At 37.1% G+C, this 23,612-nt stretch overlaps 2 protein-coding genes across 7 annotated transcripts in view; one reads left to right on the top strand and one right to left on the bottom strand.

Annotated features, from left to right (window-relative positions):
• LOC108971996 (venom dipeptidyl peptidase 4) overlaps positions 1–23,612 on the top strand; it is a 115,666-nt gene that overhangs the window by 4,562 nt on the left and 87,492 nt on the right. For 2 of the 4 annotated variants that reach the window (XM_018938400.1, XM_018938401.1), the window contains exon 2: positions 16,890–17,478. In XM_018938400.1, the coding sequence (XP_018793945.1) occupies positions 17,050–17,478 (429 nt within the window). In that variant the 5' untranslated portion in view covers positions 16,890–17,049. Of the gene's footprint in view, positions 1–16,889; positions 17,479–20,387; positions 21,238–23,612 lie in introns of those variants that run through there. The other 2 variants (XM_018938402.1, XM_018938403.1) reach the window with 1 other exon arrangement.
• LOC108971998 (venom protease) lies at positions 1,358–13,891 on the bottom strand. 3 transcript variants are annotated; one of them, XM_018938406.1, is made up of 3 exons: positions 13,700–13,891; positions 9,444–10,396; positions 1,358–2,361 (listed from the first exon to the last, which is right to left on the bottom strand). In XM_018938406.1, exons 2-3 carry the CDS (start codon positions 9,926–9,928, stop codon positions 1,590–1,592), a joined length of 1,257 nt encoding a protein of 418 aa, XP_018793951.1. In that variant the 5' UTR covers positions 9,929–10,396; positions 13,700–13,891; the 3' UTR covers positions 1,358–1,589. The 3 variants fall into 3 exon arrangements, with proteins under 3 accessions (XP_018793951.1, XP_018793950.1, XP_018793949.1); XM_018938405.1 differs by having other exon boundaries at positions 9,444–10,402; XM_018938404.1 differs by having other exon boundaries at positions 9,444–10,501.

Below are 23,612 nucleotides of genomic sequence, written 5' to 3' on the forward strand. Positions count from 1 at the left end.
TTTTTTTGTTAATTTTATTATTAATTTTAGTATTCCCATTCATTTTTAAAGCTTTAAAATATCTGGAAAAAACATAAAAAATCTGATTTGATAATTTTTTTTTATTTATCAAAAAAAAAGAAAAAGCGAAAATCACACTTGTCTGCATACCATTTTGTGCTTCTGTACCGCTCTCTGGTATAGGAAAGCGATATCTTGTGGGGTAACGATTTACCGTTACAGCATCTGTATTTTCACATGGCTCATTTAGTGGTTGTTGGTATTTTTTTTGCTTTTCGTTTATTGTTCGTGTATTTTTAATGAACTTTTTCCAACTGACTATCTAGCTAACTAACTGATTGTCATCGTTCTCAATTATTGTRAATTCCCTACAATCAGGTAATTTAGTCATCCATCTAAATAGACAAAGAGCAAGCAAAGTGCAATGTATGTATGTATATGCACGTATGTATGTATGTAAAAACTCTTTCCATTTAATGATGTGGGATTCATCACATATACATATTTATATCTATGCATGGATATGAGWGTATATATTCATATATGTCGACACCTTTGCTTCTGATTTTGACTTTCATTTTAGTTKTACGTCATGAATGGCACGAAGATGCATTTCTTTTGTATATTGACATTTGAATCTCTTCTATTTAACTTAAAAATAAAATTAAAAATACAAATACTATATATAAGTATGTGGAATTCAAACTAAAACCCCCTCGATACACACGCAATACTGAGAAAAAAGCTTTCGCATTGCTGTTGCTTTACTTCGCATGCCTCGGATAATTATTGGCCAATCTTTCACTTCAATCAACTGTGACATAATAATGATAACCCAGTCGGAAAAACTACAAGTTTACGAATTTTCGGGGGCAGAAAACGKCAATATGGCTGAATTAAGATGCTCCTCAGGATCCCCACGTGTCCTAAGGCTGCTTTACAAATTCACGAATCCTCAGGCAGAAAATGTCAAACTGATCGAATGAATATCTTCCGACTTCGAGAATTTGTTAGTTTTCTCAGGATTACTTCGTATCCTAAGGCTGCTTCATAGCTTCATAAATTTTCGGGATAGATAATGTCAAATTGATCGAATTAAGATCCTCCGGCTTCGGGAAATGCGTAAGCCTTCWCAGGATCACCTTGTGCCCTAAGGCTGCTTAAAATTAATGTGTATAATAYGATTTTCTTCCTATATTGTTCCCATATATGTATGTAGTTTCCTGCTTAGCCTAATAAAATATATATTTTCAAATTAGAAAAAATAGTTTTCTCATGCAATCGAAAAAATAACGGTATAAAGCGCACGAAAAAAATGTAAAATACTTTCACTATTTGTTTATTTATATATGCGTTACACATTACATATAAGAATGCAAAAAATTATATTAATTTAGTACAAAATAATCGACTACTTTATAAGCCAACACGCAWTTGATTTTGGCAAAATCAAAACCAACCCTAAAAAATCCTCCTTTGAGACCCCCCTAAAATATTATCAAAATATAAATCTGTTAAGTATAAAAATTATTTTCACTGCACTCAGTTCGTACCCGACCACGCCCACATAAACCACCACAAATAACGCCTCAATCGTCCTCATCGCAAAAGCAGCCATCTCTAGAATTTTCCATTATCCAGTCCAAATATTTGGTGACACGTGTATACACACCCGGATAGTTGGGTCGTGCACAACCGTTACCCCACGATACAATACCGATCTGCTCGAAACGTTTATCATCGGGACGCATACGCACCAGCGGCCCACCCGAATCACCCTGACAAGAGTCACGCTCACCCACACCCGGATAACCGGCACACATCATATTCTTCGTGATCATCTTTTGTGTGTAATTCGTTTGTGCAACACAATGTTCATTATCCAACACGGGCACCTCCACCTCTTGCAACAGACACGATGGTTTACCATCCTCCTTCAATGTGCCCCAACCGGTCGCTATGCCTTTGGTGCCAATGAAGAGATCATTGCGTTCCAAGGCGCGTGGCAAACAGATTGGTCGTATGAAGCTCGTAATTGGYACACGATCGTTTAGACGCAGCAAAGCGATGTCATTATCAAAATTGGAAAAGCTGAATTTCTGGCTAAAGGCGCGCAGCACGAAGCGTGTCTCGGGTCGCTCTTTATCATTGCAACGATCATGTTCGCCAAATGTCACTTTGATCATGAACCACATGAAACCTTTGACACAATGCGCTGCGGTGAGTACATAACGATCGTTGATAAGTGTGCCGCCGCAGTAGAAACGATTGAAGTAGCTGAGACGCGCCATCCATGGGTATTCGCTAAYGCCGGCCGTTTGTCCACCAACTATGCGGGATTCGTCATTCCGCTCGCCGCATCTAAAAGTGAGAAAAGAAAGTATTAAAAGAGATTTGGTAAAACAGAAACAAGTTTTTGAGAACTTGAAAATACTTTGCTTAAACAAATTGTGRGGAAAATGTATACTAAATGGTTTAATATCGGATGTAATTACTGGTGATTCGTCAGCCTAGAAAATTTGAATGAAATGTTTGCCGGACTGGCGTACAAGGGTTAGGAAATTATGAATCCCAGAGAGGGACATTCCGAAATCCTCTCTCACATCGATTGCATCTCTAAGGACTTGAACTACTGCATATTAGCCTCTGAAATATATGTGGGTGGGGCGGAGAGGCTCAGAAAGAGGCATAGTGAGCCTTTTCACGGTTGGATCGAAGCTCAAATGGAAAGTTGGAGGCGAGCTCTAAATCAACTTTTCTTTCAGACTGCCAGACCATTTTAGTACCTTTGAATCAAAAAGTGACAACTATTAGTGTAGCAGCGGATGTACTTGAACGAAGTGCGGATGCTTTTAGGGTTAGAGATATGCATCCATTCCGATAGCAGAGCTGCTAGAGGCCCGGAGTTCGTTGACAGTGTTCGAAAGAGTTCAGTAAGCGTTAGTCCGTTACCTGTCTCTTATACACATCTAGATGTGTATAAGAGACAGGGTTTACACGGCCGCAATGATAGGTGTCCTAACACTGGACAATGTACCGTTGTGATTATAGATTTTGAATGTCACAATATTTCATTGTAATGAAGAAGATGAGATGGTTTCATCAAGACACCTTCTAYTCCATTGTCCAGCTTTTGCCAGGCTAAGGTTGAAGCACCACGGTTGCCATACCCGGCGAAACGGCTGGAAGATATATTAGCCGCTTCAATAAATTTGTCTGATCTAATTGTATCCTGTGGCTAGGCTATCAGGAATATCACTATTCTCTGGAATCCATTGCAGGTGCATAGTGAATTAGGATGTTAGATTCACTAAGAGATCAAGACATTATTTCACTATCCTTGCCAAAACTTCAAGAGACATATCAAAGCCATTTGATCAAACCCTAAGAGACTTTAATTATTTGAAAGCCGATTATTAATACAAACTATCAGGCGTTATCACTTCACTAAGCGTATTTCATTCAGTTATTATTATTTCATTATTATTCAGTTATTATTTACGTTTCTATAATTCTCCACCGATTTAAACAAAAACTAGAAAGAGAGTCATATCAGTGCATATTGAGCGATAACGATATATGTATATCAGCTGACTTTTCTTTATGGACAAATATTATATATTTTAATCTATGTAGCTAGATGTCTAGTTATCCCAGGAGCTTTTTTATAAGTCTTAATCACTCAACTTAATAAAAATTAATGGTTTCACTTAATGAAATCGTCAGCTAATTATTAAAAATTTCACTAAATTTCMCTTAAAGCCGAAATTGGCAATAAAGTCATATTTTAAAGGCAAGAAGTTGTCAACTAAAGCAATAAMCATATATGTCTGTATGTACTTAATGAATTAATTGCAGCGAAACACTTGTTCTGCAATTAAGTGGCAAATTATGTTACTCAGATACAGCCATGTTATGTATACGGCCTAAGTGTCGGATTTATGCCGCAAAGCCACTTTAGCACGCACTTAAGTGTGAAAACTACGCTAAAACCTTGCCCGAGGCCAAAAGCCGCATTCGACGCGTGCTGCCATCGTTTCATAGCCTATTAACATAATTTCGCAGCAAATACATATTTATGCAAATGTGTGTGTGTGAGTGTGAATGTGTAAGCGTAAATACGCCTCAGCACAGACAGAAAGTGAATTTCAAACATTTAAATTGTTTATAGAAATAATTACAGAGCATGAGGAAGGGAATTTTTTGTATGATTTTTTCTGCTCTGCTTTTTTGTTGTTGCTAAATGTTTTGAAAGAAAATTTGAGTACCATATTTTTGTATTATGTAGCTGTGGCAATATTTTCACTTTATTTTGAGCTAATGAAACTAAAATATTAATTTCAGCTTCTCYTTTTGCTTGTTCTTCTTCACTTTGTCAAAGCTGCTTTGGTTGTTTGCTCTTCGATTCTTGTACAATACTATCTCATAATGCATATATTAATAACAAGTTGCCGGTCGAGTTGAAATTGTTTTTGAAACCGGTTCCACACGTTGGCACAACTTTCAGAACAAAAGCAACAAATTTCATAAATTATAAGAAAAACTATAGAAATGTCAAAGAGCATGAAATGAGGTAAACTAATAAGCGTAAACGCATTTTTACTCATCGATTATTGAGCTTCTTGGCACAAAAACAAGCAGAACTGTTAATTTTKKCTGCACCGAAGCTGTGATACCCTACACAGACTGAAGTTTWSATACAAGAACTCGATTTGAGTGGTCAGTTTGTATGGCAGCTATATGCTATAGTGGTCCGATCTGAACCATTTGTTGGKATATTTTATTTTAGTCCTTAAGAATAAGTCACGCCAAATTGCGTGAAAATGTCTTGTCAAATAAAAAAKTTTTCCATACAAGAACTCCATTTTGATTGATCAGTTTATATGGCAGCTATATTCTATAGCGATCCGATCTGAACAATTTTTCCAGAGGTGGTATTGTTTCCTTGGAAAGTAATCCACGCTGAATTTCGTGAAATTATGTAGTCAAAGTTTKCCATACAAGCACTTGATTCCGATCTTTCAGTTTGTAAGACGGCTATMTGATATAGTGATCCGATATCGGTGGTTYTCAYAAATTAGCAGCTCTTTGGGCAGAAAAAGACGTGTGCGAAGTTTTAAAGCAATACCTCAAAAATTGAGGGACAATATTAAAGGGTTTCTTCTGAATGTTACAAACCCTGTTGAGGGTATAAAAAATTGTGATTCACAATTGAGCACTGGAAACAGGTATCTTGTTTCATTTGTTTTTATATTTTTGTAAAAAATTAATATGTCCCTGCTCTTTCTTGAAGATGACCAAATGTTACCTATATACAGTCCTTTCAAGACAATTGCAGCTGGCTTATTTTTTTTGTCGTATATTTTTACCTCGGCTTATTGATTGCTCTGCTGCTTCTTCGCTTATACTCCTTTGTATTGAAATGAGMGTGATCAGGAGCTTTCTTTGATCGTTTGATTTTATTTCTTAAAAGTCATTGAACTGGAGAAATATTGGTATTTAAGAGAGTAAAGGTTTTCAGACGTCTGATTAGGCAGCTGATCAAGTTTCATATGAAGAGTCTAATTATGCATACGAAATTGGTATTATAYTAGATTAATACGGAACTTGTGAAAGATAAAGTATAATATGTATGAAAATCTGTAGAGATCTACAATCTAATATGATTTACTCTGATTATAAAATTTATTTCCTTTTCAATATCCACAAAACAAGCGTTACTTATAAGCTCTCCTCATATAACGCATCCCAACATTCCAAGGCGTTCATCTTGATTTGCCTGCCTTCTCAAGACAGAAATTAAAAAACGGTATATGTATATCATGGCTTCACCGAGAGCATTTCCTTGAAGTGAAATTAGCTGCCTCAAGGGAGATTAAGGCATTTCGTTGTTAAAGGAGCTTGATCTGTACTTAGGAAATTTGGCACCGCAAACGACTGATGTTTCAAATGTCCAAATATAATCTTAGTGACCGGAATTGGAAACCCAGCTCTTCTGGTTTTCTAATCATTAAGGAATAATAGAGATTGAAATCATCGAGGAATATTAGAACTTCTAACATAGTTTTGTCATTAAGCCATAGTTTTGTCAAATACTGGGGTCGCTTGACCTACACTAGGGAGTTTAGAAATAACAAACATATGTTTTCAAACGTTTTAGATTGGGATCCATCTCGTAACCTTTAATCTAGGTTCACCTCTCAGAGTGACAGATAATCACTTCATAAGGTATCGAGCACTTTAACTAGAGTTTATTTGGACCGGAATTTGTAACAAAAATCGAGGAATACTAGAGCTTCTGACATAGTTACGGAATTGGGTCGAATAAACGTTTTCAGTCCACGTGGTATCCACTTTATAAGTTTTGGGGGACTTAAAATCTAGAATACTTGAACCGAAATTGGCAATCAAAATCTTGGGTATTTCTAATCATCAATGAATATTAGAGCTCCTGACGTAGTGTTAGAGGTAAGTCTAAGTTTTTTCAAATCCTGCATTCGCTTGATCTATACCAGGGAGTTTGGTGTTTCAAACCTTCCAGAGTGGGATCCCTCTGCTAACCTTAGACTTAAAGTYTCCCCTTCGATATAAGGCGCAACCACTTTATAAGGTACCCGGGACTTAAGTTAGATTATAAATAAACTAGAAATCGTAGCCTAACTCTTCGGGTTTTCAAATCATCCGCTTTATAAGATATCGGGGACTTAAGCTAGACTATACATGGACCGGAAATGGKAACCTAACTCTTGGGATTTTAAAATCATCGGGTAGTATTAGAAGAATCTCGAACATAGTTGTAGCACTAAATAACCGGTTTGTCAAATAGTGCGAATGTCGCTGGATCCCTCAGCCTTCGAGACCACCATAAAATCGGTTATACCGCTTCCTTCCAATAACCAACGCGATAAATAAACAAAATACAAAGTCAAGCATCATTCAAACTCACAAACAATGCAACGCCAATCCACAACGCAATAAAAATCGCACATRTAAGGAAAGGCACACACAACAAAAACATCAAAGTGGATTGCTTACGTAATACTTCAGCTGAATTGATGGATCTAGCGATTGAAGCCAACACTCGATAGTCGATTATGGCTAAACGAGTTCAAGCTGCAGCTGAAGAAGACGCTGCGTCAGCAACGGCAGTTCAACAAAGAATGTGCGCCGGTTCGGGAGAACAGCTGCTGTTGTTGTTGTAATTTATTTTATTGCTTTGGCATAAATAACTAAACGGCATGCATGCGTTGCAGAGCAACATTTGTGTCGTGTTGTCAATAGGAACGAACAAACAAACAAACAAACAGCTCAAAGGCAACTCAACTTGCCACATGCAACACGCAGCGCCGTGTGGCACTTGCGCAAAATTGCACAATGTAAGGCACCCCGCTGTTGTTGTGTCAAGAAAAACTATAAAGCTGCACAACAATAAACCAACAACACACTCACATACACACGTTTTCAGGTGTGTGTGTGTGAGTAATCCTGATACCGCAGACTATTTGCTTAGCCGATTGTCATTCTAATGCAATTCTCTGCGCTTTTTCTTTGGCAAACATTGCAAGCAGGAAGTGGAACTGCAGCTCATTCCCAGGGCGGACTCAGTTCGGTCGGCGCGAGTACGTGATGTGGGCAAATTAGTTTTTATCTTCGCACTTGTTGTGTTGCATAAATTACTCTTTTAACGAGCAAACAAAACACGTCAAACATGCACGGGTAACAATGCAACGGCCGACACTGTAGGCTGGTGGAGAAACCGTAAACAATGTAGGAAATTGCGAACAGCACATATTTACTCATTTAGCTAAGTAAAAGGCASTTGTCGTAAAATTTATTACAATTCCCTTTGAAGATGATGAAGATCGTTCTTTATTGTATGGAAGGAGGGATGTATAACATATTTCAAGGAAATAAATGTGGGGCTACTAAACGAACTAGTAAATTGGATGTGGCTTGAATAGAAATATGAAGCGAAATGCATTTGAAGTCTTAGAGAAGCTGGCTATATGAAGAGGTCCTAACAAGTACATGCCGAAATTCTCTCCTACTTCAACTGCAAACTTGGATCACTGCGCCGCAGGGGCCACTCGTGATGGTTTTCTCTCTGCTCACATACCGGGCTCTTTGGACTAGAAGAAGTAACTGGTGAAGAAGCGCAGTGAGCCTTTTCGCGGATGGGACGCACTTAGAAATAAGTCGGAGAAGGAGTTTTCTGTAAGAATGGAAAGTAAGACAATCAGAAATGTGACAATTCACTTGAGCTCATTACTTATAAGGTCCAATCAGTATGTGTTCACGGCTGATGGTGATTAACCACTTTGTGATAATACTAGTATGCCACAGCGGAATCGCAGGCAACTATAAAGCTGATGAGCTGGCAAGGTGAGTCGGTAGATATCTGGATAAGTGATCCAGTGAGTTCTTTGCCCTCAGTAAAGCTAGTCTCTGCCTAGTTGTGGATATTCTAGCAGGCGATTAACAAGAGTGCACAACTGTTGCCAACAGGTGCTACTGAGTAGGGGATTGAGAAGAAAAAAAACCCTCTCTCGACGAACAAAGACCAAATTATACAAGTCACTTGTCATCCCCGTCCTGATATATAGTGCAGAGGCATGGACGATAAGAACAGCTGATGARTCCGCGTTACGAGTTTTCAAGAGAAAAGTTCTGCAGAAGATTTATGTTCCGGCGAATACCGTAATCGATGATAAATTCGGTTGTAACCGCGTAAGCGTTGACTACCCCAATAAAGAAGAAGAAGAAGTTCGAATGAAATTCGACATGAAGAATATGGTATCCTTCCCCAGTAACTTAAACTGTCGCTCAACAATTTCAACTGTCAATTCCTGGCATACTTAACAGTTCTACARCACTTAAGCAATTTATATACATATATACACCATTAAGCAGTTATGTCAGAAATTCGCTTCCTGGCAGTCAACTAATAGTCTCTTTGCTTGAGAAACATTTCGAGAATATATAAAAGTGTGTCAATGCATRCCCATCTGGACATTCGAGGCAGTGCATTGGCATTTAAAACGCGTAACAGTTATGTTGCGTGAGCAACCGAGTGCTGCACTCGAAGATGACAAAGACAAAGCTGTCGTGCACCTGATTGCGTTGAGAATGATGATGCTGCTGATGGCTTGATGGTGACGATAATACGGAAATATGCAAGAACAGCTAAAAAAAAGTGGAAGAAAAACGGCAAAGCCACTGGACGGTGGACTTYCTGCAAGCCGCGAAGATAGAGCAAAAGAAGAGCGTGAGTTGCCAATTTGCTGGCGTTGAGATAAATAAGTGTTGGCATGTCGGTTGTTTGGCTTGTCTGCTGACTTGTGCCATATATGCACACACACATACATACATRCATAAAATAATACCATTTAAATATATGCTACTAAGTGTATTAATGACAGCACAYACACATATATAGTRCATACCTGCAATTACATGTTGTTGCCGCCGTGTCATGCGCCGTCGCGGCGGCCGTTGTCGCCTGTGCGTTGTTCCGATTAAATATGCCAAACCAATTTCTGATGGGATTCAGCTTGCTGCTGGGAATAGCGACAGGTTTGACAGMGTCCACACGTTGCTGYCGCTGCTGTTGCTGCTGCTGTTGATAGTGTTGCTGCTGCTGCGTCGGCGCTTGGTGCGCTGCTTTGGCCAACACATGCAGCTTCTTCGGCTGCTGCGCATGYTGTGTGTAGGCATGATATTTTCCWGGAATCATGTTTGCTGCAGCGACAGTGGGCGATGCGCCTGCTGTTGCAACATCAACGARTGCTGTTCTTTTGCCATTTTTTAAGGCCGCTGTCGATGTGTCTTTCGTTGTGGTTGTGGTTGTTGTTCTTGTGACGTGCAACAGTAGGCAGGAAATTATTATTAGAATAAATTGCGTTTGACGTAAGTGGYACATTTTGAGCATTTTGCTATATGCAATACATGCAGTGATGTGCGACACATACACACACTCAAAGCAACTGGCGCGCAATCAGTGACACGTTGAATTGTGTATTTATGTATTAATGATTATGCAATTAGTAGTGTTTAGTTGCTTTTAAAAGCACTTAATATGTGCGCGTGTTGTTTAGCTGCTGGCTTTTATGGTGATTGTGTTGTTGCACTGAATTTTTTTTCGCAATTTGTTGGCAATGTTATTTTCGCTATTTTGTTATTGCAATGTTATTTTTTTTTTCTAGTWGTTAAGTTAAGTGCTTCAGTTTCAGTGTTTTTGCATTCCGCAATTTTGTTTCAAACGGTTTCTTATTGTTCTAGCCGCCGTGCGGCTTTGGTTGCATGCCACTAATTGTGGCAAGACATGCGATTAACTGTTGATTTATATGCACTTGGCAGCGCGCGAATTAGTTTATGCYTTATTTACTTGTTTCGCCGACTGTGACTTTTAAACAGTTAAGAACTTAAATATATTTTTACAGTTTCAAAGTGGATCAGTGCTTAACACAATTAGAGTTTTTTATATAAATACTATTATTCTGCTCTGAAAAGGTAAATATTTTATAATTTTCATAATACATGAACGTTTTTTAATGTTTTCTTCTCTATATTCAAAATATTTTCCTGATGTTGCGATTAATATTCCTACCTGGTTTGGACCCTATCACTAACTATGCGTTTTTATTCTTTTCTGAAAAAAGTAAATATTTTTATACGGAAATCTTCTAATACTGTCTGTCTCTTCTATTTACAAAAAAAAAAATTTCTTGACATTTCGGTTAGTATTCCTACCTGGTTCATACCCCATCACTAGCTAACTATTTTTATTCTGCTCTGAAAACGTAAATAGTTTTTTTTTAATATAATATATTAGAATGTATGGTCTTCTTATTTTGTTTATTCTAATATSAAAATATTTTTCCTGATGTTTTGGTTAAAATTCCTACCTCGTTTATGCTCTATTATTAACTATTACATATTGTTTTGATAATTATATCCTGAACTAAGTTTGCCACGAAGTTTGCAATACCTAAGAGAAAACGTCGGAATATATGTATATATATATATACATAATATATATATAATATAATATATATATATATATGTTTGATCACAATGACGAGCTGTGTCGATTTAGCTGTTTGTCTGTTTGTCTGTATATACTATACAAGTCCCTATGAAGATATTCTTGAGATCGGATCACTAAATCATATATTTGCGAAGCAAATTGAACTATCAAAATTCTTGTAAGAACTATTTTGTTTTTCTTGCTTTGTAACTTCCACTGATTCTAACCAATCTTTGGACACCTCTTGTCTGATAAAGGTATGCTGTAGTATTTGTTCTAGTGGTAATGAAATCCGTGCTTTATAGCAGGTTAGCTAGATATGGCCATCGTCTGCATTAAGCTGGTGTTCGAAGAAGCGAACTTTTTCGATGAGTTCGGGAAAGAGGGTTTAGTTGAGTTRAGCCATATAAAATTTCATCTATATGATCAAAATGGTTTGAACATTTTTTTCTTTATGCCGTAGTCTATTTAAAATAAGTTTTAGGTATTTTAAAACAAAGAAAATTGGTTAATAGCTTTTTCTATATTCCTTTACGTGATTTTCAAGAAAATGATTTAATGAGAACGTCATTTAAAGTTTGTGATTACAGGAAGGAGAGCACGGCGGCAGCCACATTCAAGTGACATGCCCTCCATAACTTTTAAGATCAGCTTATGAAATTTTCCCATAACTTCGTAGATCATATAGCTAACGTTTAAAATAATACAAATAATAATTTTTCAGAATTCCACCTTAAGGAATAACATATAAAAAGTTAAATATGTTATCCAAACCTTTTATTATTATTATTCTAAAGACAATTTATGAAATTTTCAAGGGACAATAATCCGCGCTGACAATAAAATTTCTGATGCTATTATATGAAGTCCAAAAAACGCGTGTTTTAATTAAAACCTTGGATAGGTATTGCACGAGGAAAAAAAATTGTACATTTTGCAAACATTTAAAAAAAAAAAAAGAAAATTAAAATTTTGGTGAAATAAACTTAAATGTTTTTGTGTTTTAAATATGTAGTTTTAATTGAGAAAAACTTCATTCGAAACCTTGTATCGCTTGAGTAGTTCGCTAGAAATCTTGACAAGCGGCTTGAAAAACATAGTTTCGAAGAAACCGCGTGTAAAGATTACGCACTTAGCTAACCTCGATCGCATAAGTTCTCAAGGCTGTATCTCCGAAACTATTACTCTGATCAACTGGAAAATGTAGGACAATATTCTAGCGCTATTTTAGAATTTAATAAGAGAATAAAAATATTAGATTCTTTGAAACCCGTAAACCCATGTAACAACTTAAGTGACTACATAGCTGAACTCGCGCGCGCAAATTTTCAAGCCCGCATCATCAAAAGAACACAGATCAACTTGTACATTTACCGCAATATTCTAGAGATGTTATATAATGAAATGAGATAATAAAAAAATCTAGTTTATAAGCCCGTAACAACATGTAAGCGCTTATTATAATTATTATATACCTAAGACTTAAGTTATGATGTCAGAGTTTTTATCTACTTTAAGAAATAAGGGTATCTAAATTTTCAAAAATAGACCAACGTAGTATGAAGGGAATTTATTAAATCTTACATAACTTTATCTAAAAAATTTTTTTTTCAACGAAATTTCACGATATTTCGGACTATTAGATAGTAAATTAAAGAAAAAAGTCACATAAAATTCGTTTATAGATTGTTTTCGAATTCATAAATCCAAATCTAACATTTTAATGCATAACTAAAGCTTTAGGGAATAATAAAGCCACAAACTATACAAGCTGTAGACACAGAACTGAAATCTCCAACCTCTAAACTAAACTATATATGATTATATAAACTCAAATCTTAAATTKTAATGGCTCAAAAACTAATAAAACTATAAGCTACACAGATTTTAGATATAATACTCAAAACAAAAAATTTAAAAACATCAATTAGTTCAACTTTTTGTCTACTTCACTGCCCAAATGATAACCAAAACACCGTTGATTGCCTAAACTATTTTTCTATTTATGTAATTCTTAGCACAAAGCATTTATTATGTCCAACAAACACCACTTTATTGTTATGTGTGCCTCAAGCTATTACTCTTCCACTTGTTACCACGATATTTTGTCTATTGGAAATGCCTTTCAGACCATAAAAGCACAAGAATTTTCATATTGAGATGCTGTGTTTGAATGTCATAAATCACACACTGCACTCACGACTAAATGAAGCGCGGCAGACTGACGACAAAACGGTGCTTTGTAAAGACGCAATAATATATGCAAATGTTAAAATTGTTGTTCGCTGACTGAAAGCGTATTTAAACACCATAACTAAATGATGTGTGTTTTTGTAGTTCGTTTGGTTATTATTAACCCAATTTCACAGCTGACAAAAATTAAAACAAAAATARAAGAACGCTCGCTAAATGTGTCGTCAATTAGGGCCAGATAAATCGACGAGATAAAGTTAAATAATAATTTGTAATTTTTTAGTATTGATTGCATTGTTGTTGTTGTGTTGGCACACTTTTGCTGGTATAAATGCGTGAGTTCTTCAAATAAATTAGTTACGTTTGAAAAATGTTAAATTAAAACACTGTTATTTATGGGCCACCACGCGCATGCGCGTGAAAAAACTATAGCGGGTGTTAGTCTTTTTGGTTTTTTAATGGCTTGACGCTACAAATCACCTTTTTATTTTAATCACGTCGCTTGAAAATCGCATACGAAACACGCACACCCTTTTACGCCTGCGCACGTTCACTGAAGGCGCGTTCACTGAAATATTTTCTTCTCACTTTTAATGCGCTGTTTTAAATTTTTAAATATTTGTATGTGGTTTTGAGCTTCAGCTGCTATCACCGGCACAACATTTCGCGCGAAAGTCTTCAAAGATACTGACTGTGGGGTTTGGTATTCGATATGCCATGGCCRCGGCTGCGCACGCAGCCAATGACGCTGCTCAAGTGCGCTGCTGTCACTGAGTGTTGTTGCTGTTGCTGTTGCCTTCAGTGTTGTTTTTACTGTTGTTGTTCTTATTTCCGTTGTTATTCTTATTTTTTTTTATTGTTTTTCATGTTGTTACTGTTATTGTTGTTGCTGTTACTGTTGGCACTGTCGTTGCCGTCGCCGCTGGCATTGTTGGCGACGTTTTCCCAATTCCGCACGCTTTGTTTTGTAATTGATCCGCGACCAAAGAGGCAAAACTGCAAGCGTTCGGCATAACGCAACTAACAAGCTTACCACACACACGTGCWCCACCGCTCCCTTGCAAGTACAAGCAAATTTTTGCACTTGTTTCACGTATGATTAGCTACTGTCTTGGCCGTKGCTTTGACTTTCCGCAGCTTTCCGGCACTTTCGTCTCCATCAACCGCYGCTTTGTGYTCATCCTCATTTGCATTACGTAGAGCAGCAGCGTCCGTTACTGCGTCRATTCGCATCCATATRTGTATGCACATATACAGGCTCTTATGTATGTATGGTCTCCGCTGCGACCCATCAGGGTTTAGAACTCTTTACACATGCGCACAGAGTGCGTGCGCTCAAAGAAAGTCTCTGCCACTCTTTCTTGGCTGCGTATGCTTAACTGCCATTCTTCTCAGCCATTTATTTAGCTTTTAGTAATTTACTTTGTTAGTCATGTAGCCAGTCGCGTGGTTAGTTAGTTAGTTKGTCAGCCACAAATCTTCAAGTTTAGTTTGGTTAGCGGCTTGTTTGCCCGTTTGTTTGCTTGTTCGTGGCGCTGATTGCTGGCTTTCATTGTTGCTGCTTACATGCTGATACCTTTTTGTTTTTTTGTGCTGTGGTCCTACGGCTGCTTTGACGGCGTTGCAGACGTATGCGCACCTACACACTAGCGTCTTTATATATGCGTGCCTATTCATATGTTTGGCTGTGTAACATTGTTGTTTATGCGTCCAGCTTGTGTGGTTGGCAGGCGGCGCAAATGGTCAGTTTATACTAATAGGTTTTACGCTTGGCTGACGTTAGTTGAGCTAACAAAACACTGTTCTAATACACTGAGAGATATTTTCATGCAAAAATATGGATTTTGGAGCTTCTTTCAAGATCGCGTGGTTTTTRGCCTTACATTTTTTAAAACAGGTCTAATTGGCACTACCCAAATCGGCCTAGCCTTGTTCTTTCTTACAGATAATATTGGATTGGGTTACTGATTACTCCCACTTAGACGTCAAAGAGATCGCTGAATATTGACAAAATTCCTAGAGTCTGCCAGTCAATCCGCCGGTTTCGTAGAAAGTATGACAAMCGAGATGGTTCAGCCTTAGTCTGRCGGAAGYTGAACTGTGGAGSAGAAAGTGTCAGGATGTTTCCAGCTCATCTGCCTCCATGCAACTTTGACAAGCTGAGTCAAAATTTTTTAGCTTCTCCGCGTTAGTGCCGAAAGGACCGTGTCCAGTTAGRACACCTAACATTGCTGTATTATGAACCTTGCTATTAGCTATTAGTTCCAGGGAGCTTGAAACTGCATAGCAGTCTGCCGACTCTTGTGAAGTAAAAAACAGTACTACGATTACAATTAYACCTAAGTAAAAGATGCTTCCAGCCTGCAAAAGTATTACTCATTCTGGCAGAGGAAACCACAAATGTCATAAGCAGCATAACCTTGATGTCAWTTCWCCGGCATTTCTTCCCTTCACACAAAATGAAAAAGAAATGAGTGAAATTAAGCCAACAGGTTTCSGTTTATGGAATGCCCTCTTTATAAGTGGATATCTTATGCTCTTTTTACCGCATGTGTATATGTAAAATTGCATTTATTCGCCAGTGAAAGGCTCAGCAAGGTACCTGCCTACAAGTGGATGACAAGACAAATTTCATATTAGTGTTAATTGACGTATATTAGAGTCGGCCGTTTTATGGGAAGCCAAAAAACGGAAAATTGCGTTTGTGGGAAATGTTCCACGCAACATTCTCAACAATTTTGCTTAAGAGATTATGAGTCTAAAATCGGTTTCAAGCCAGCGATTTTTAAGGCGAAGTGTTTTAGGGGTTACAACAATTTGTTGTAAGTTTTTGAGATTTCCGAATGAAAATTAATACGTAGGTGCTTTCTCATATTACATTTATCCTTTGGTTGAATCGGCCAGATCTTACAACTATATCTCATATCTCCCATAAGACCGATTATTCAGATTTTTAAATTTTTCATTAAAAATGCTCAAGAAAATTAATTGATAGTGCCCAGACCTTCTGTAAGCCATAACATGAAAGAAAAAACTTTGAACGGGCAAAAGAAGTGTGGCAGAGGTCTTTTTTGAACAAAACTAATTACAAATATAGATTTGAAATTTTATCTGAGGTCTAGCAGTCTGAAAAAGTTCATTACTACCCGAAAGTACTACCTTGTATCCTTGAAGGTTCAACTWGCTTTTAATGGATGGTTGGTTGATTCAAAAGGGAGACTCAAGAGTGCCAAACCGTAGGTGTAATTACTATTGTGCTTATGTTTAGTATATATCTCCAATATGAAGTCTTCTCTCTTAATTCTATACCGACAACAAAGCTCGATCTTCGTGGATTTTTGTTCACCTACTTATTTTACTTTTCGAAAAAAAGAAAATAGTTTCTGAAGCTGCTGAAACTACATAATCAAAACTCTTTTTTTAATATAGATGTTCATATTATATAAGGTTCCGAGATCGCAAAAATGGGTTKGAAACTTGGTTTTGCGTTTTTGAATCAACTGACAAAAAGTAAGCTAATCCAGCTCATCCAGATGTTGAAAACTTTGCATGATTTTTATTGAAAGTCATGGAAACGCAATCAAAAATATGTATATATATTTGAATTTTCAGCTTACTTTAAACTTAAATCTAGTGAAATAAGATACTTTCCCTATTTCCCGCATTTCAGATCTCAGTCAAACTCAAAATATTCACACCTAACCTAAAATTAGCATTGAAAATACAAATGCAAAAAYAATAATAATAACAAAACGACGAAGTTCCCTCAATCAAGTAAAACGCACATGCACCACGAACACTAATTGCAAATTTGAAACAGTGAAACAGTGATGAGTACCCGATTGGAGATACCGCACACACACGCCTCTACTCGAGCAGATAAAGCCAACGCAGCGCAGGGCAGCAGCACGCGATGGCCAGGTGGCGGTGTGGCGCGCAATAAACGAACACCAACAACAAAAGCAGTTGGCAGTGCCAGTGGCGTTGGTGGTCTACTCGGCACCTTGGGAACGCGTATTAATCGCTTTCAGTCGGTTAATTACAGCGCATTGCAGCAAGGTGATCCCGAAGCAGGCGCGAGTGCGAATAGTAAAAATAACAATAACCATCTGAGCGTCAGCGCGAGTGGCAGCAGTAGTGAGGATGATCTCTTTCCGACGCGAAGCAGCAGTGCGTYGCCGTCCAAAAGGAAAGTGCGCAGAAAAATAGGACGCCGCGGCGGTTATTCGATGCGCGATGCCTTCGATGAAGGACGTTCGGTAAGTGCRAAGAATTTGCAATTATATCTTCTTGTTTTATATTTACATAAAGAAAAAAAATGTTGGTGCGCCTGGCGCTTGGCTGAGATTATGCATGCAAAACGCGTCTGCACCACAATTAAAAGAAAAATTGGAATTCAGTTCGGTATAAAAAGTATAAAACTGTAAATAACTGAAATAGTTGCGTATAAATACAAATCTACATATCTGTGTAGAAGAATGTGTAATAAATTTCGAAAGTGATTTTTTGCGGATCTTTCTCAGCGCCATAAAGTTCCATTAGATTGCTTTTAAACTCCTCACTCCTCGTTGTTATGCATTCATGAGCTAGCGGACGCTTGATACATCAATGTTTGGAATATAAATTACTCGTGTAATTGCTTGGAGTTTATCGTACATATATTATTTTACTGAATTTGTATTATGAACACGCGAAATAGAGTTATGTTACGTSACTCTATTAGGCTAATGTTCAATGAGACTGCCACGGTTTATATGYATTCGAAAATTGAAAGCTTCAAAATATTTATTATTATTGACATTTTCTTGTTTATGAACATAATTTAGTCTATAATTTAAGGTAAAAGCTGGTCGTAATTAAGAGATTAGTAAGAACCAACAAAACATTTGCTATTAAAACCGAAATCGAACTAAATTTACTTACTGCCACTGCTGCTAGGAAGATATTTAGGTAGAGTGCCTGCCTGACGACTCAACTAGGTCTTTAGGAAATCCATTGTGATACCACCGGGAAACTATACAATATTGTCGCCTCTCTGAACCATCCCTTGCTTCTGATGAAGTTCATCACTACGAAAATTTTTATTTGTGAAACAGCTACAGCAGTTTATCTGCATCACAGTTCTCCGGAAAATCCGTATGTCTTGGACCCCATTGCAGATTTATCGTGAAATAGAATGTTAGATCCCTCAAGAGAACAAAGCATTTTCTCACTATCTTTTAAGGAACTCTAAGAGACTTTAGCGAGTTCAAAGCTGCCTAGCAATATGTATATATATGTACATTATATATTGTATATATATAAATATATTCCTTGTCAGAACAAAAACGCTTTCCAGCCCGCTCTGTACCCCAACCATAGTGGGAACACCCATAAAATAAATCAGCTAGATACCGCACAASTACAACAGTGGCGAACTGTTATCAGCCCGTCTTGACCCACAKCATGATACTGTGGTATCTATTACCATTATTAGGGTTCTTCGGGTGATTTTTGCCAACCAAAACTGAATTACTGCTTTCGATATTTAAAATATCGATATTTAAAAATTATTATACTTCAAGGTTTTATCTATACAAATTCTAAAATATTCAATAATAAAAATTTAAGCAGTGTAAAGCTATCTTTAACTCACTGTATGCAATAATTAGCCAACAGCTGTTTCAGAGCTTTCAAGCGTAAACAAAAAAGCTTTGCGCCTTACACAGAGTAAAAGTCAGCAACGAAATCTGCGAGCGCAGCTACAGCGCGCTGTTAACGCGCTCTCTGTCTACTCACACGCACGAACCACCTGTTACGTGCACAATTACTCTCTATATACACCTGTCTCTTATACACATCTAGATGTGTATAAGAGACAGCGCTGTTAACGCGCTCTCTGTCTACTCACACGCACGAACCACCTGTTACGTGCACAATCACTCTCTATATACACTCGCCGCACTCATGCCAAGCACAGACTGTCCCTACACACATTACGTCATGCTTGGAGCACGCGCCTTCGCTCGTGCGTTTTCACCTCATATTTATCCCAATTTCCATGTTTTGCTTAACCGGTACGTAAACGAGAAAGCGTGAAGCACTGTATGAAGTGAAAATGCCGACAAATTACAAACTGATACTGTGTGTGTGAGAGCAGGGAGCTATAATGACTAGGTAGTCGTATTGTCGTGTGTGAAAAAGCGGCGCTGGCCGGAGTTCATGCGGGCGTGTGTAACACTGTGAGCGTTGGCATTTTTCTGCATTACACTTTGTGTCTGACTTTCGCTATTAACTGTTGTTTGGCGTATTTATTGCTACATTACTTGGCTGCCTCTTTTTTGCCTTTGGCCGCCTCTACGCACGCCTTCTCATTTGTGTGAGCTCTACGCTGGCGTTTTGTTGTTTGTTATYGCGCGCGCGAGTCGAGCGTGCGACTGTATGCGTGGTGGGGCCATGATTTTGGCACTTACACGACAGACTCCAGCCAGTCGTCAGCCAAATCCGGTCGTCTGTGCCGTATGCTGTTGGTGGCGTTCAATTCGATTTGCACTGTACGTTTCAGTCTAAGCAAAATCTTCGCCAACGACGGTCGCTTTCTGCTCGTTCTATCCCTTGGTTCGGTCGTCGATACGAAACCGCAGTGGCTGGGTGCGCGCGTGTTGTGGCAACGAAAGCACTTTCTTTCCAATTACGCGATTTTACTTTATTTATTTAAATTTGATTTTGATTATTTTTCGATTTGGTAAAATGACATAGTGACTAAGCATTRGCTAATTTGTGGTTACTAAATGCTTTGCTACAAACGCTTGGGACGTCCCTTAATATTTTTTGTGAGCAAATTGTCTTATTCGTTTTGTGATTTTTCTTTGTTTTTCAACTACTTTTGTGGTCGCTAAAATACTGACGACTCGTAATTCGTGAAAGTGAAAACTTATGTGCACATATTGTTTTTGTAAAAGTTWACTACGTACAAATTGTTATTGTCGTTGCAACGGTAGCTCCAAAGTATAGTTACTTTTCACTAAGAAAAGAATTGTATTAAAAGTGCTTGGAACCCAAGTCAAATGCTTAGAAAAAGTGCCAAATTTTCAAATTGAAGAAGAAAAAAGTAAAAAAATAAATTAAAAAATTATTATTATAAAAAAAAAATTTTATTAAAAATAATAATTAAATATTATTAAAAAAAGAATTATTATTAAAAAAAATAAAAAAAATAAAAAAAACAATCAGAAAAAATCAAATAGTTTCCTTGACACGTGTAAGTTAAAAGCTTAAGAGTTCATTTACCTTAGGCCAAATAGTGTTAGAAATTCTAGTTTACTGCATTTTTCCAACAAACGTTTGTTTTTGTATTGCACCGCTTTAACAGTCTTTTGGTTTCGCCACGCATTTGTTGTTGCCGAAATACTTATGGCTTAGCACACGARAAAAAAGTCCAGTTTTTCGTTGGCACATACACACAATAGCAAGTTACAAACCGCTTGGGCTTAGCCGCCACTCTGTCCAGCGACGCTACTTAACAACAAGAACTCTGTGTGTACAGCCTGTGTCACAAAATTGGACACACCAGGCGATAGAGCSTCGAAAATTCGCAATTAGCATTGTAGTGTAGCACGTGTACGACAACAAGGAAAACAAGAAAAGCAGGAACAACAACAACAAAGCAGTGCTAGCAGCAGCGCAGCTGGGCATGACAGCTCCAAGTACTCCAAACTCGAAACTGACAAACTCCAACTCCAGCCTATAAACTGCCTGCAGTTTTCAACTGCCTGCAGCTTACGACTGCCTGCCAATAACAACAGCAGCGTGGTATTAAACGCTTTCGTGCGTTTACTCTGCGTCCACTTCCTTGCTTCCTACGCGCAAAATACCGGTATTTTGGTGAAGTCACCTCCTCCGCTTCGCCAAACTGCTTGGGTACGTCGAAAAGTGCCGCCTATATTGAGAAGCGTAGCCGATTCGGTTTTCACATGACCTCACTGCCTGCGCCTGCAAAGTGATGATCTGCGTATGCACGCCTTCGCCCGCAACGAATGGTGAGTTTCTGCGTTATTTATGAGTTTGCATATTTGCGGTGCCTTTTCGCCTTTACTCAAGGGGACAGTGATTTTTGTGCTTTTCATTTTTTTTCTAAGTATATTTTGGCTTAATGAAGTGAATATTGAAAGTGTTGCATTGTGGTGAATTTATAACAAGGTGTCTAAATGAATATTGACTTTGCTTGMTTTTCGCAAAATTCGTGACTTCAAATTAAATTTCTATTGGGAAATGCTTGAAAAAAGTTTCAAAATTTTAATTTTTTTTTCAAATATTTTGAAAGGTTTTTAAATTTTTTTAATGAATTTGTTTAGAATTAAAAAATAAAAAATAATACCATAGTGCTAAAATAGTTCGAAAAATTTTAATTTGTTTCATATATTTAAATTTGCTTACGATTTTGAAATATTTTTTAAGAAATTTTTTTAAATAAATTTTTTTCAAGTTTTGAAAATGTTTTCAAATATTTTCGAAACGATTTTGAAACCTTTTTTACATATTTTTATGAAATTTTAAAAAAATAAAAATTTAAAAATATTATAAAATTTTAAATAGTTTTCATACATTTAAATTTTTTTACGATTTTGAAATTTGCATATATTTTTTTATGATTTATTTTTTTGAGAATAAAAWATACTGCCACCTTGCTAAAATAGTTCAAAAAATCGAAATATCGAATATGTGTATCGTAAACATAGGTTCACAGTATCCATAACTTGCCTTACTCCTAATCAAATAAAATATCGTTCGAAACAGCTTTTGTAAAAAAAAAATTCATTCGCAATCAGGAAAGTTAGCTTATATCGCAAAGTTGATCCAAAATCGATGGATCTCACTTTGACAGATAATATTTGTCATATGTGTTCCTGGTAAACAGCAAGAATTGGATCACCAGATCCTCATAGATTCAAGAAGTGTTGTCACAAATTTATTAATGTGGTTAATATTAATACAACTTCGCTTTTTTCTTAAAGCTGTAGCTACAAAGGTATTTCAGTCCCGGTCTGACAAAATTCGGACAATACAGAAAAAAATGGCAAGATGATTTCACCTCGCTTTCCTCTATTCAGCTCTATTGCTAAGTGCCAGTAGTTCGGAAGACGTTTTAGGGTTCACAATGGGATAGAACGATCTCACAGTCACTTGCTTGTATCACAGGAGAAATAAAGCTCCACCGCCAGTACGCGAGAGGACATCGAAAAACCGACTCGGTTCCAATCGTAAGAAATTGGAGAAAGGGTGCCCTTCCTAGCAAGCTCATCAGCTTTGGAGTTTCTGTGGATACCGCTTAGACCGGACATACATACAAGTCTAAGGTGGCAGATGAGGTCCTGCACTGCACTCCTTGACTAGTTTTGAGTGCGCAGTCAGCGAGCTATTTAAGAGCCTTAAATAGCCTCTTGAAAATTCCCTTAAGATATCCAGACTACTGGAAATAATAGTAAACCATTCAGTTGTGCCAGAAAATAATGCTTTTTTATCAATTTTCTTCAGATTGGTTATATTCTAAGTTAGGAATCTGGTTATATTTTACGTTTATATTACTGACAATTAATGCAGAAATGTGAAAATCTCACATACACATATACATATTATGCATATGATTATATGCGGTTATAGCTTACCACATTCCTGCATTTCCATACTTTGTCTTTGCGAACTCATAAACAATATTCAATTCCCCACATTGTTAATAGCGTTTCCTTTAACTTGGTTTGGCGCGAAGGGCCACTTTGATAAGAAAATATAAAATCGGCAAAAAAGGTATAATAAAATAAACTGGCGTACATTTAAAAAAAGTGAAATGCAGGAATTTTATTTAGTATAGATAAAACAACAAAAAGAAATTCAGTAACCAAATACGTTGGCGCGCCTTTCACCAAAAGAATTTAACCAAGTACTTCATATGTGAAATGAACTTGTAGTGTACCAGCATGTGTATACATATGTTCGTCTGTGTGTGTATGCACACGAATGGCAACCAACCAGCGCTCGCCTGCCACTTTCTGATTTATGATTTGTTTTGATTGTCAGCTTAACTCCGATTTCTAATACTTTTTGTTCGCTTCGACGCTCATTCTTCACCCACTATCTGATTTATTACAAGCTTAAATGCCAAAACCACGTAATTCGATTTCCGTATGTATTACGAGCGCTACAAAATATGCGACTTTTTGACGTTTATTACGATTTTTACTTATACGTCTTTTTTTAATCATTTTTTRCTTAATTAATTTTTTACTTTGAAGCGAAAGCGTTGCGTTATGCTAACTGAGCTTAATCAAAGCATTCGATCTAAATGAGCTTTAAATTTAAAATGGTGACAGGTAGTAACTGCATTCATATTTATGTAAATAAGAAAGTAAAAAAATAT

The sequence above is a fragment of the Bactrocera latifrons genome, unplaced genomic scaffold (assembly GCF_001853355.1).
Source record: "Bactrocera latifrons isolate USDA-ARS-PBARC rearing strain unplaced genomic scaffold, ASM185335v1 scaffold_37, whole genome shotgun sequence".
NCBI lineage: Eukaryota > Metazoa > Arthropoda > Insecta > Diptera > Tephritidae > Bactrocera > Bactrocera latifrons.